Raw genomic sequence first — 15155 nt, 5'->3', positions numbered from 1 at the left:
GGGAGGAAAAAAAAGATAAACATGCACACATCAGAGAATGCACGGGGCAAGTTGTCTTACCTCAAAAGCAAGGGAAGTCAATTGCTAGAGATGGGATTGGGAAAGGAGAAGAGATAACATTGAGGGGCGGGAGAGATGGCTCAGTGGTTAAGAGCACTGGCTGCTCTTCCAGAGATCCTGAATTCAATTCCCAGCAACCACGTGATGGCTTACAACCATTCATAATGAGATCTCTTTTGGCCTGCAGGCATAACTGCAAGCAGAACACTGTGTACATAATAAATAATAAATTCTTTAAAAAATAGATAGATGATAGATAGATAGATAGATGATAGATAGATAGATAGATAGATCATATTCTTTTTCCTCTCCTAACTCTTCCTAGATCCTCCCCACCTCTCTATCCATCTAACTTCATGTCCTCCCTAAAAGAAAAAACAGAAACTAAAAAGACAGAAAGACACAAAAATACCAAAACAAAACAAAACGCACACACAAGTGTTGGCCACCTACTCCTGGATACGGATCATGACCTGAAATGAAGTGTGGTTGATATAATCTATGTAACTTCATTGGGAAAAATAAAAACTTATTTTCCCTTCCCAAATACAAACAGCTTCTGATTAGAGATGGAGCTCTGTATCTACCCCCTTTCTTCATGCTGGGATTTTGTCTGGCTTGAATTTTTGCTGTCACAGTCTCTGAATTCATGTGTATCAACCCCATCTTGTCTAGAAGACACTGTCTCCTTGTAAACACCTCTGATGAGCCTCAGATGGGGGCAGAGACTGGTACAAAGAATTCACAGCAGTTATGCTTGGTTGCTGCCCTGCTAGAGGAGCAGAGTTCTGTTCCAACCACGCATCTCAGGCGGCTCACAACAGCCTGTGACTCTAGCTCCAGGGAATCCAATACTCCCATGGCCTCCGAGAAGACTCACACACACACACACATGCATACACACACACATAAATAATGAGGACAAAAGAGAGCGTGTGAACACAAGAATTCATAACTTCTAAGCAATTTTATCGTATAATTAAACACAGAACTAATTTAATCTACCAGTTCATCTCTCAGCTAGTGCGTATCTGCCAGCGTTTCCAGCTAGCACAGTCCTACACCAGCAATGTCACAAAGATGAAAGGACAGAGTTCTAATTTAATTCTGTCGCTGTGATAAACATCATGACCAAAAGTAACTTTGGGTAAGGAGAGCTTATTTGGTTTAATATACCCATGTCACAGTCCAGAATTGATGGAAGCCAAGGCAGGAACTCAAGACAGGAATCTGCAAGCAGGAACATGAATCAGAAACAGCGGGGAATACTGTCTATTAGCTTGCTCAACTACTTGACTTATACCTGCCCAGAAGTGGACCGGACCCTCCCATATCAATCAAGAAAACTCCTGACAGACAGGCCCACAGGCCAGTCGACTGGAAATAATTCCTCATTTGAGGTTCTTTCTTCCCAGGTAACTCCAGGTTGTATCAAGTTGATAAAAGTTAATTAGCAAACAGACACAATTCAGAGTGGAGCAAGATCTTCATTGGATTAAGCAGTCTCTTCTGTTTGGACCGTAATTATTCTGAATTGATTCCAATGAGAATATATTGCCATGATAACCAGAAAACGAAAGTAGGATGTGCTTTATGGCACCGATGTTACATTTGTAGCGTTTACTGAGAATCTTAGTGCACAGAGTCCTCATTTTAATGCAGCTCTTGCCTCCAGGGAACGCCGCTCACATCTCTGTGGGAAAAGAGATGTTAAGGAATTTGTTCATTCAAGCGAGCATATTTCCAAAGGCTATTGTATGCATGGAATGATGCCTTTCTGTTTGTGATGCAAAGCGTTTTCTCTCTCTTTATCTGGTTTGCTTGGTTATATAAGGGCTGTCGTAAACATAAACAAGACTACAAGACATCAAACTGGCAAGCAAAAGCTGATTGGGAAAAACACCTGCTCTAGAAGGCCCTCCCTCAAAATAAACATTTCTTTACCACATCTTGCCTTGGTGTTCTCTCTCTCTCTCTCTCTCTCTCTCTCTCTCTCTCTCTCTCTCTCTCTCTCTCTCTCTCTCTCTCTCTCCCCTAGAATTCTCAAAATACTATTAGTAGTACCCTCTTAACAGCCCTTAACATGAAACAGACCTACATGTGCACTGAGTTCACTGTCCCTGTCTCACAAGTGTTGGGTACCCACACAGCCCAGCATACTTGCTGAGTTCACTGTTCCTACCTTAGCCAAAAGATGAGTTCCCACAGACAGAGGACCAGGTGCCTTTCAGTCCCGAATCACTGAATCTCTTCAGGCAAAGAAACCTTCCCCTATCAGAAATCAATTCTTAACGCTACTACTTGCATTACAAATGAACAGAATAATCTTGAGAGGGTTTAATATCTCTAAATCCTTTGAGAAGTAAAGGCGAAAAAGTAACCGATTCACATTTTAAGTGCTACACTGCCCCCTTGTGTATCTTGCGCTTGGTGAAAAGTCACTCGCAAAAAAAAAGTAAAAAAAAAAAATCCAACCTTCTGAGATACTTCAAAGGAATGTAAGACACTAGGACTAGAAAGAACCTTAAAACCTATCAAGACCAGCATGCTATTTCACACTGGAGAAAATTACAGACCTGAAGGATTGTCTAATTTTTATTTTTATGTTTCTCTCTCCTTTTTTTTTTTTTTTTTTTTTTATTTGCTTATTTGGTTTGTTGGTTTATCAAGACAAGGTTTCTCTGTGTAGCCTTGGCTGTCCTGAAATTCATTCTGTAGACTGGGCTGGCCTCGAACTCACAGAGATCAGGCTACCTCTGCCTCCTTGGTGCTGAGATTAAAGGTGTGCACTGCCACCACCCACCCAAGGATTGTCTAATTTTTCAAGTTCATCCACTACTGCCTAATGTCGGGACAAGAACTCTTAAAACCTCTCAAGAGCTGGGGTATAGTCCAGTGGGAGAGTCCTCGCCTAGAACTCATCTCTTAGAATGGAATGGTAACCTGAAAAGGACAGAGACATTGCGGGCAGTGGAGTCTTGAAGATCAGAATTCAAACATGAAATCTCCATGTCAAAAGCTCCAAGCTTTAACTCCCCTTTCCACAAAATGGGATGAACTATTGCAAAGACTGGCAAAGGGCTCTACAGGGCCATGTTTATGATCAAGGCCTGCACAAAGAGTTCCTTGTGAGAGCTAACTGCCACTGTCAACTTGACCGCTTAGAAGATACCCCTTTCGGTGGGTGTGCCGTGGGAAAGTTTGTTTAACTCAGGAGGAAAGCAACCCCCTAACACGACAGCCACAGGCTGAGTAAAATGGGGGAAAAAAGAAGATGAGCTAAACGCGAGCATTCATCACCGCGTCTTGATGTAGAGGTAATATGACCAGCTGTCTCGTGCTCTTGCCTCCAAAATTAGAATCCTTCTTAATACCATGCTTCCCCCACCCGGTGTCCTCAAACTGTGAGCCACAACAACTCCTTCCTTGAAGTACAAGAAAAGTAACCAATACGGATCATAATATAGTAACATACTAACTGGAATATAACCATAAAAACATCAGAATTGCATTCAAGTTGGAACTGCATTTTAGCTCTTCTGGAAGAAGATATTTAAAAGAATGACAATGGCAATATACATACAGCATTTCAGCAATATAGTAAACCTCCATCCCTTGAGATAAATGGGTCTTAACAGAAATTACCATACAACGCGATTGTGCACACAAAGCAATCAACAGGACTCTCAGGAGAGGTTCAGGGGAAAGCAAGACAGAACCTCACTTCTGCCGTACTACCCCAATTCTGACCCATATCGTCCCTGTTAAGGGTTCTTTATCATGACACTGTCAAGAGAGTCAAACCAGAGAGGCAGGCTGCAATGTGGGGGTGAGCCGGGTGATAACTGTGTCAACCCCGGCCATCATTTCTTCGCCACTTCCTGTAAAATAAAGTCGCCTCTGCTGCGTCACATGAGCAAGCAATCCTGAGGAAAGCGCAACTGCTGCACCCAGTGTGTGAAGTGGCACCTGTCAGTCACGTGCTCAGTCTTAGAGCGAGCAATGGTACGCTTTAAACCCGTCACCAAAATGAGGAAGAAACCCAGGCGTAGAAAGCTGAAAACAGACCGAGGCAGGGTGCTTAACTAAACAACACCCAGGTTTCATGAAATCTCTCTACTTCCCTTATATCTTCTTGGGTTTCCGACGGGCATTGCTATATAAATTCCAGTGCCCCAGAATTCTTCTGGCTCACAATTAGATGTCTCCCATGGGACTCCCGAGAGCAAGATAGACAGAGCTTATCCCTAACGATGAGCCACTGAACAGGTTGGGTTAAAAGTAGTGGTTGAGGGCTGGAGAGATGGCTCAGTGGTTAAGAGCACTGACTGCTCTTCCCGAGGACCCGGGTTCAATTCCCAGCACCCACACGGCAGCTTACAACTGTCTGAAAATCCAGTTCCAGGGGATCTGACACCTTCACACCAATACACATAAAATAAAGTTAAATAAATTTTTTTAAAAAGTATTGGTTGAAGACAATTCTTATTTGCCAAGAAAATGAGTAATATCGCTTACTCAGCTACAGTAATCCACGCAGCAGACATGCAGGAAGGTGCCGAACTGCTCCGTTGTGTTACCTGTCGTCTGAGACACAGGTTAAGTCTTCAAACCCCAAAGGACAGCGAGGTAAGTGAGCGGGCTCCTTTTTAACAAGTGACTAGAACCATCAGCATGCTTTAGCATTTGAATTTGGAAGGCACATACCATTCTGTTAACAAGCACTGGATGTGGAGCCTCAAATATTTACTGAACTTGTCACTTCCTATGGGCCCAGCCCCCAATAGTTACAAACATCAGAAAGGCATGCTGCTGGAGCCAACAAGAGTAGAAAGTCTTGGGAGGTAGTAAGGGGAAACATCATTGCTGTGGTTGAGATGGTTCACACTGCTAACAACTGTTGAGTCGTGAGTCCAGTTGGAATTTTAAGGAAATTAACCATAAGCAAGTAAACTCACGCTGTTGATTCAATCCAACGGTTAGACTATATTTGCATCCAGAATAGAACAATAAAAAGGCTGTCAGAAACCAAAGGAGAGCTCCAGCCACATAAATCCAACAGTCAGCTCACCATGAAACACACTGTTGTCTGCCAGAAAATGCCTGTGGTACTGCACACAGCCCCTCTTCTCGACATTCCAGTAGCTCATTGTTGGACGATTTCTGGCACAGCATCAAAACCAAATTGCCCTGTCAAGAGGAACAGAACAAGACAGAAATGAAGAAAACGGCAGCCACACGCTCACACTGGCAGCTCCATGCTATTAGTTGCCTAGCATTAGGGGCAACACACGGGGCTACAGTTTGGACCTGGACTCCTCCAGGCCCTAACAAATTTCCCACAAATCTGCCCAGGACCTGAAAGTCCTTTTTTTTTGCATATCAAAACAATAATTCCTTCCCACAACATCATTCTGAACTCAGTCACTACTGTTTGCTGAAGAAATAAATCTATCATTAAGGAAATTTCAGGACCAGCGTGTGTGCACCAGGTCTCACGTACATTCCATCAGGTCCCCAACCTGTCAATCCTGGTAAGTTTTGTACAGTTTCACCAGGAAGTAGGCCATCATTTCAACTCCTGGATTTTGTGTCACCATCCTGATGAGTTATGTGACCAACCCACGAAATGTTGACATTATTACAATGTCCATGTGGGTGCAGATACACCAAATCATAGCAAAGTTTGCCGGCCCTCTTTTGGTTCATGGCAGCCACTAATCCCTGTACCCACCCAGGCTCAGGATGTCACTGGAGCGGGGCCAGGCCTCCAGCATCAGTACTCACAGTACCTGCTGAGCTCCCCACCTCTGCAGAGGGCAAGAACTTGAGAAGCAGAAATCCGAGCTGATGAATTAAGCTACGGGAGCTGATGCGTGGAACCCTTCCCACAAGGCCGCCTTTGTTCACAAGACTTGGCTAAAGTGACTTTTCCGAATTCCCGCCTCCTTTCGGTTCACAAGGCCAGAAAAACAGGCTGGGAAGAAGCAAAACCCCCAGGTGGAAAACGGTTTTGTCATCTGTACTACGGGAACCGCCTGGGGTTTTGTAAGTGTACCCAAGGATGAAGTCAGTGACTTAGTGACAAAAGTAAGCTAACGTTGTCTGTCACCGGACAGCCAGTGAAGGCTGCTGGGGCAGCCGTCCATCCACACAGGGGATCTTATCTACATTCAGCCTACCGGCCTCTCCATGCAAGCCTGGACTCCCCCCTCCCCTTCTTTTATCCTCACCCCTCCAGTTGAGAATGATTTTCCTCTTCTGTAAGGTGAGTGAGTCAGAACACCATGTGGAGCATTGAGGAACATGACAGAGAGCAGCCGACGACAGAGACAACCCTACCTTTGTCCTCCGAAACCAACATTTCATATTATAAAGATGGCGGCTCCCAAGTATTCTTAGTTATGTAAACAGTGTAGTAAAAGACTGAGAACATAGCTCATAAATAGAGTATGTGCTTAGAAGTGCAAGGCCCTGAACTTCATACCTATACCACGGATAAATAAGCAAATCGTAATTAAACATGTCATTAATTTTTTTCAAAACTGCCAAGCCTGACAGTACTAAAATCCACCAGTTTTCTTTCCCATTCTGTTCCCTTCTTCCCTCATTGCATGTCCCTCTCCCTCTCCTAGAATAACTAGGTTTTTTTCAATATTATTCATTCCAGTGTTATGCCTAAATGTACAATTTTGAGGTCCTCTATATTTTTAAGGACACTACCCTTTTCCAAGAGAATAATTTTTAGGAATTAACAGTAGTACTGCTCACTTACAAAAAAAAAAAATGTGTACTTAATTTACATGAAATTGAAAAGAAGACCCTATCTATATTCACACTCATTTTTCCTTGCTAATTCAACTTTGTGGTTTTGTTATTATGAGGTTTTGCCCCCTATATCCGCTGCTGTAAAGGCCTAAGGAGCCCCTAAGGTGTTTATGGTTAGCAAATCAGCTGCATGTGCAGGGCTCTCATCCAGGCCTTATTAATCTTCTGAGACAGGTACTGTTATCTCTTTCCACCACACCAAAGAAGAGAAGATGCTATTAGAGAGAGTGATTTGTTTATGTTGCCAGCAAGAGGCAGAAATACAACCTTCAGTCATATCTTCAGATTCCAAACTCAAGTATCTAACCATGATAGGCCATAAGGAACTAAGCCATTAGGTGATGTGAAGGTTTCAAATACGTCTGTAATCCCAGAACTTGGAAGGTTGAGGTCGGACCGATACTGTGTTCAAGGTCATTCTGGGATACATAGTGAAATCCTGTTCAAAATAATAAATATCTGTGTGTGTGTGCGTGCATACGTATGTGTGTGTGCGTGCGTGTGTGTATGAGAGAGAGAAAGGGGGGGGAGATGCCCTGCAAATTCACAAGGATTACAGCTAAGATATTGGGTTCAGTGATTCTTCTCTAACAACAAAATCAACCGAAATTGATGCTAATTCTTCCAAGATAAGAACACTTCAAAGGCCCTAGCCTACTTCTCTGCTGCTGCCATTGAACCCTGACCAAAACCAAGTAGGGGAAGAAAGCGTTTATTTTTAGTTCACACTCTATGATCCATCACCAAGAGAAGCCAAGGCAGGAACCTGGAAGCAGGAGACCCCAGGAGGATGCTCCTTATTGGCTTGCTGCTGCTCAGCTAACTAGCTTCCTTATAAAAACCCAGGGCTTAGGACAACACTACCTACCCACAGAGGTCAGCCCCTGCATGAGCTAGCACTCAAGAAGATGCCTACAGACATGCCCATAGAACAGTCTGATGGAGGCACTTCCTTGGCTGAGGCTCCCAGGTTGAAGTGTTCCAGCCACAGATACGGGCTGTGATCCCAACATTTGTGTTCCCCAAGTACCTATGTGGAAATCTTTAAACAGTGATTCCAGTAGGTGACCCACTAGGATTCTCGCTGCCCTGGGATTCCTGTCTTGATGTAAGAAGCATCAGCGCTAGCTCAAGGCAGACACCAGGTGAGAACACAGCCAAGAAGTCAGCTGTCTGCAACTGGAAGAGGGCCCTCCCTAGACACCAAATCTGACTGGGTCCTGGAATACTTAGCCTTGAGAACTGTATTTCTGTTACTTGTGAGATACGTTGTCAATGGCATTTTCTTAGAAATTTCTCTGGATTGACGGCAGAAGACATGAACATAGATAGGTCTTTGAGTCTCACAAGGGAAGCCTGTAAAATGTGTGCCGTGCAAGCATGAGGTCCTGAGTTCAATCCCCAGAACCTACAAAAAAAATTATGTGGTGGCAGCACATTTGTAATTCTAGGCCTGGGAAAGCAGAGACAGAGGTTCCTGAGGTTCATTAGTCAGCTAGTCTACTTGGTGAGCTCCAGGCCAGTAACAGACAATGTCTCAAAAAAAAACAAGGCCGAGAGCACCCGAACACTCAAGGTTTCAAGGTTGACCTCTGGCATACACATGTGTATGCACAAGCATACATGTGCATGCAGGAACACACATACACAGACACACGGACACACATAGAACTTTAGCTCCAACTAGATTTAGAGGAGCCAGGGCTACTATTCGCTGAAGGAAAGCAACTGAAAGGCATTTCGAATGTCAGCTAAGTCATACTTCTTCAGAAACCAAAAGGAAACCGAGGCTCAGAAAGCATGCCTAACTTGCAAGCTATCAGTGCTAACTGTTAAAAACTACTGGAACCCACCATCAGGAGCAGAGCTCTTTTAAATGGGCTATGGGCCTGTTTGCGTGCGCACAATGAGATACAGCTGTGCTGCACCTACCAAAAGTCAGGATGCTTCTAAAGTGAGTGCCTTTTCTAAACCTTACTTTACATCTTACAAAACATTCCACATCCCAGGGGGCCTATGTAATGCCCATATTACACCTAGAACTCTGTATAAACCCACTTGCATGTCATAGACTACGTAAGTCTATTTATTTTATGTGCATGGGTATTTTGTCTGCATGTATGTCATGTATCACATATGCACCTGTGTCCTCAGAGGCCAGAAGAGAGCATTAGATTCCACGGAACTGGAGGAATCCAGCCCAGGTCCTCTGAAAAAGCAGCCAGTGCTCTTAACCACTGAGTCGTCTCTCGAGGCCCTTATGTTGACTTATGTTGTTACTATTACATCATTCTTTATTAATTGTTATTGTTTATATGAGCTCACAATTACCACAAAACCCATTCAGAGGTCAGAGGGCATGTATCAGGAGTCACTTCCCTCCTTCCACAAAGTGGGTACTGGGCATTGAACTCGGGTCATAAGGCTTGGCAGCAAGTGCCTTTACCCAGAGTCATCCCATTAGAATGCATAACTTCCTGATCGTTACAGTGGTTCACAAAATTATTAACTTAAAAGAATATCAGAAATAACCAGTAGTTATTAAAGTTCTGTTTCAAAGCACAGCTAATATGGGATTTTTGTTTCTGTTGCTATTGCTTCTGTTTGGCGTCTTGTTGTGTTTGTGAGGCAGACTCACTGTATAGTTCAGGCTGACTTCAAACGCACTATGTTGGCTTCATTTCTATTGCTGTGATAAAAACCCTGACCAAAAGCAACTTAGGGGAGCAAGGGCTTATTTGTGGTCACAGTTCCAGGTCACTGCCCATTATTCTGAGGAAGTCAAGCTGACAGGTGCTTAAAGCTGCTGGTCACATGACAACCACAGCCAAGAGCAAAGAAATGAAGGCTTAGTGCTCAGCTAGTTTTCTCTGTTATTCTTGTATAGTCGAAGGTCTATAATCAGGTAACGGTGATAAATATGCCCAATTCCAGGCTGGGTCTCCTACATCAATTAAGGCAATCAAGAAAAGCCCCAACAGACATCTCCAGACCTGCTTGACCTCACAGAAACTTTTCCCCAGTGATTCTAGGGTGTGTCACATCGGCAAAACAAACACATATGCAGTCACACTGCCTCCCAAGAACTGAGATTACAGGTGTGTGGCACAATGCCTAAATACATTTCTTTACTTTTGGCATTTTATTTGTATTCCCATGACCAAAACTATGGAAAGACATTTAGAAAACAGCCTAACACCTGTACCAAACACATGTACAAAATGGAAAGATAGCACTTTTAACTAAGAAAACAAAATATTGGGAATAATAATCACTTGTCAAACATCTTAAATGCTATAAACAAAAAAGAAAAGCCTCCATGCCCAATCTACATAATTAAGCCTGCCTAAGAAGTTGCAGGTGTGTGGCGTGGACACTCTCCACTATCTGTGTTTCCCTCTGAGACACTCCTTCTCCTATTTCATCCAAGAGATACAGGTGCTATGGGCCCGATTCAGGTGATGTGTGACCTGGGAAAAGCAATACGGGCATCTTCAGGGACACAGTACAGGAGATTCTCATGGCCTGCTCTAGACCACTGAGTCAGTTAGCTCTAATTCATGTATGAGACACACAAATTCCGTTATCGGATTTGATGTTGTGGAGACATGAGTCTCAGCGTCTAGAACTTAGAGCCACCATCTTTGGATAGAAGGTGTGAGACACCTAAGTCCTCTTGATACCAAGCACACCTGAAGCTAGAGCGACCCCTACACCCATGTGTTAAACAAGCCTTAAGTCTGCTTGTTGGTTTGCTTAGTTTTAAGTCGCAGGGAAACGCGTTTTCTACCCATTGCAGCTAGAGACCTAACTAATGAGATATTTCACCATGGCAGAATGTGGAGAGCCTACCTGGCAGTCATAAGCCCCCTCTGCCTGGCTTCAATTCTGACTCACACATGACCCGTTTTTTAACTGGATCTCTTTGAGTTCAAAAATAAGAGTATTTTTATTTGAGCAGCAGCAACAACAACAAATGAGCTTCCTTCACACCTTACTGAAAAGTATCCCCTACACCATTTGTAGGGACTTTTACGCAAAGCAAAACCGAACACCTTATCTTCAGCTTTAGAATTTCCTTAGCTGTCTTTAAATGTCTAGCAAATCTACGATACTGTTTTAACACACCTTATGAATCACTACAAATCTGTTCCAGCCACATAAATGGCTTATAGGGCAAGCTTCTCTAGTCCTCATGATTATAAAAGAGAACCTTGGGGTGAGGAAATATAGACTGCGTAGTGAGATGGCTCGACGTATAATACCTGCTGCCAAGCCTGACGACCCAAGTTCAATCCCTAGGACTCACATGCTCACTATGGCACGCAAGTCCCCACCCACATACACAATAATAATAACAATAATAATAATAATAATTAAAATAAAATGTATTTTTAAGAAATAATAAATAAACTAAAATGGAATTTTGGGGTGGGCTAACAGGTTTCACTGTGTAATCTTGGCTGTCCTAGAACTTGCTCTGTAGACTAGGCTGGTATTGAACTCACAAGGATCTACCCGGCTCTGCCTCCCAGGAGCTGAGATTAAAGGTGAGCATTACCACTACTAGATTTATTTTTATTTTATGCATATGAGTATTTTGTGTGTGTGTATGTGTGTGCCCCAGATGTTTGAAGACTGGAGGCCAGAAAAGGGTACTGGATCCTCTGGAACTAAAATTACAGATGGCTGTGAGCCATGTAGGCACTGGGAATCAAATCCAGCCCCTCCAGAAGAGCAATCAGTGCTCTTAACCACTGTGCCAAAAGACAATTTTTTTTAAAGTGGGTGGATCTGTTCCCTACACCTCACTAACATCTCTACCTCCTTCTCTTCTGTGACTTCCACAACCAAAGCTATCATCCTCCGACATCACGCTTCCGTAGAAACAACACTCCCCAACCCATTCCCCTACGTCTTCTAAAACTATGTATTTGCAAATAATTTAATGATTTCTACAATACTCCCTTTATATCTATTTTATTTGTTTTGATGGTTTTTTTTCCCTGTGAGTCACACTTTTTTTTTTTTTTTTTTTTTTTTTTTTTGAGCGTGAGTTCCAATAGAATAATAAGAACCAGTGAGATGCAAATCCACATCTTTGGATTCTAGGGCCTCCATCCCATACGGGGACACCCAGCATGGCTGTTGGCTCACTGACATTCTCCGGGCCCCATAGAAAGAGCTTAGGGCCTCCTTACTGATGATACACAAGGTACTGCTTCTTCCAAGCCCTACCGCTCTACCGGCTTTACCATAGACCAAGACAGGGAATGGCGGCTTTACCATAGACCAAGACAGGGAATGGCGGCTTTACCATAGACCAAGACAGGGAATGGCTACATGAAATGCTACTTAGTTTTAAAAATGTCTATGTACCCCTCCAGCCAAGAGCTTTTAGAGTATATGGAGTAGAGATAAGCAAAGTGTGTGCTCTTTGGGTATGAGATGATGAAATGCTGTTTTAAAACTAAATTGGAGTGAATGTGGTCTACTAGCCAGACCTCATGGTAAAGACTGTCTCGCTGGCTCACGCCGTCTACAGACTGCTAACCACAGGACACAAGGCTCTAGGCAGAAATTAAAATGCAATACCTAAACTTGCTCTCTGTTAGGAAGGAAAAGGGGTGACTAACTAGTGGACAGCTGCCCTCAAGAAGCCAGAGGCAGCGGGAAACTCCTGCCTGACTCAGACGCCAGAAGGCCAGAGCCTGGCTAGGTCCGGCCTCCAGGGTTGGCTCTGGCTAGTGTCTCCACAACTTTGTGCCTTCTCTGAATAGAAGGAAGAAAAAAAGAATGCAAGAAAGGAAAGAGGGAGAGGAAATATAGGAAGAAGGGAAGGCAGGAGGGCAGGCATAGCGGCAAACGAGTTCTCTGCAGCCCTTCACTCAGCATTAGGCAAATCCTCCCTAAGTCTCTGAATCCATTTAGCTCTAATTATAAATTTAAATAACGTTGAAAGCCCACAGACTCCTGACGGAAAGGCGCTGACGGCACTTCTCATCAAGCCTTGCTGGGAGATGAAAGGCCAAGTGAATAACCTCTGACAGTAATGTCCAGATGCAACAAGCATTCAAACCAGCAAAGGCCTGGGGAAGGGGTCTTCAAACTCCATCCTGCACCTCGCCGCCTGACACAGCGATGCTTGAGGACCAATACCTCAAAATCTGAGGGTTCAAACGAGATCCACTGTAAAGCTAAGATTTTAAAGAAGTTTGGCCCTCTCTCATTTCTTCGTTAAGGCCATCAGGATTACACAGGGGTGTGGGAGTGGGGAGGGTGCCCTGCAAGGTCAGACCTGCCCCTGGGATCCCCAGGCCACCCAGAAGGTGTCCTTCCCCTTGGAAATCCTCTCCTTCCCTCGCCACTGGCTTCCAAGCACCACCAAGTAGATAGTTGAGAAGCTCTGCCACTAGCCTAATTCCACGGCCCCTCCCATCCAACAAGGTATACAAAAGGAAACAAACAAAAAGGCCCATTGGCCATTTTTTAAAGATTTATTTATTTATTTATTATGTATACAACATTCCTTCCATGTATGCTTGCACGCCAGAAGAGGGCACCAGATCTCATTATAGATGGCTGTGAGCCACCATGCGGTTGCTGGGAATTGAACTCAGGACCTCTGGAAGAGCAGTCAGTGCTCTTAACCTCTGAGCCATCTCTCCAGCCCCCCACCCCATCCCCATTGGCCATTTTTTAAGGCACTCAGTAGACATTACTAAGCCCCACATTTCTGGTGAGTATTTTGTTGTTTTGTTTTGTTTTGTTCTGTCTTTAGCAATCAGAGAGCTTAACATGCTCTGATCTATCTGGGCAATGAGAGTCACTCAACTCTCCTAGGGCGTGAGGATGCTACAGTTGAAAGACCTGGTTTAAAATAAAACAAGTTGGCTAGGAAGATGACTCGGTAGCCGAAGGGACTTCTACAACAAACACCCGATAGTCATGTGAAGGCAGGAGAAAACCAACCTCACAAAGCTTTTCTCTGACCTTCTCATGTATCCTACGGCATGCACACGCATGGACGCACACATAAATAAATATAGTAAGTATAGCTTGGAAAAGTCAATACCTTTTGTTTGGGTAACTCAGAGCCACATTCAAAAGGAATAGATAAAGATGTTTTTCTGGCAGTGCTGGGGATTGAACCCAGGGCCTTGTGCATCCAAGGCAAGAAATCTACACTGAGCTACAGCCCAACTCATTGTAACTTATTTCTTTTAAGTCTGGAAACTCATTTTTTTTCCCCTCAAAAGTAAAGAGTACAGGTAGAAACAATAAAAACAACTATTAATTAATAAATGTCATGGAACCAAATCAAACAATACTACAGCTGACAGAAAAATAGGAATACTAGTACTCAAATATTACCCAATAAGCATTGATTGCTGGGCTGACATTTTCATTTATATTTGCAAAGTACTTGTAAATTTAAGAAAAATGTTCAAGAGATAATGGTATGTGGGAAAAAAATAAGACACAATACTCCACTAATTATGTAATACAGCATTTTATAGAATAATGGTCACCACGCTAGCAAAGTGCTTTAATTTCTACTCATGTTATAAATATATATTTATATAAATGCATATTACATGAATTTATAAATATTTAAAATGTTAAGAAAGGCCTCTTCTGATTTTTTAACATTTTGCACAATTTTATAATAAACACTGTCTCTGTATCTAATGTGACTGGGAAATAGTTCTCTATTATTCTGTTAATGTGAATTTTCCAAATTCAGTTTCAAAAAAAAAATCTAATCTTGTCAGATTGCATCACTTTTTTATACGTTACTGAATTTTCTCTGTTCACTTGCTTATGATTAGAATTTTTACACGTGTGTTCCTCAGGAAGATTGGCTTGTAATTTTTATTTTCCATATTACCATCTTCTCTTGACTTCCTCAAGAAAGCCTCTCATTTCTTTGAACCTCTGCTAGCCAGGAAGCGACCCATTCTCTTGTTAAAGTTTAACATGCACTTATCAAAGTATAGATAATCAGTATCTTTAATCTCTTCTCCAACTGTTCGAGAACCTTAGAGCATATTAACTGCGTTTGCTTTTCCAACTCATGTCTCCACTCTGGCTGAAGTTACGGCGTCATTTTCTGCAGCTGGCAGCTTCTTTCATTCATGAGTTCTCCTCTTTTTCCATCTCCATTACTTCTCTCTTCCTCCACTTTCCAGAAGTCTTTTCTCTTGTCTCTATTATACAGGTTTACAGTAAGGCCATTTTCATGCGAGTGTGTAATACCCTTTGAG

At 43.0% G+C, this 15155-nt stretch overlaps 1 protein-coding gene across 2 annotated transcripts in view; it reads right to left on the bottom strand.

Annotated features, from left to right (window-relative positions):
* The window catches only part of Plch1 (phospholipase C eta 1), a 163553-nt gene extending 158343 nt beyond the window's left edge, over window positions 1–5210 (bottom strand). For both annotated transcript variants that reach the window (XM_038347487.1, XM_038347488.2), the window contains exon 1: window positions 5132–5210. In XM_038347487.1, coding sequence (XP_038203415.1) covers window positions 5132–5210 — 79 coding nt within the window. The remainder of the gene's footprint in view (window positions 1–5131) is intronic.
* Window positions 5211–15155: the final 9945 nt, after the last annotated feature.

Source organism: Arvicola amphibius, chromosome 11 (assembly GCF_903992535.2).
Source record: "Arvicola amphibius chromosome 11, mArvAmp1.2, whole genome shotgun sequence".
Classification (NCBI taxonomy): Eukaryota; Metazoa; Chordata; class Mammalia; order Rodentia; family Cricetidae; genus Arvicola; species Arvicola amphibius.
The sequence above is the reverse complement of the archived record's forward strand: the minus strand, read 5'-3'. Positions and strand labels throughout refer to the sequence as shown.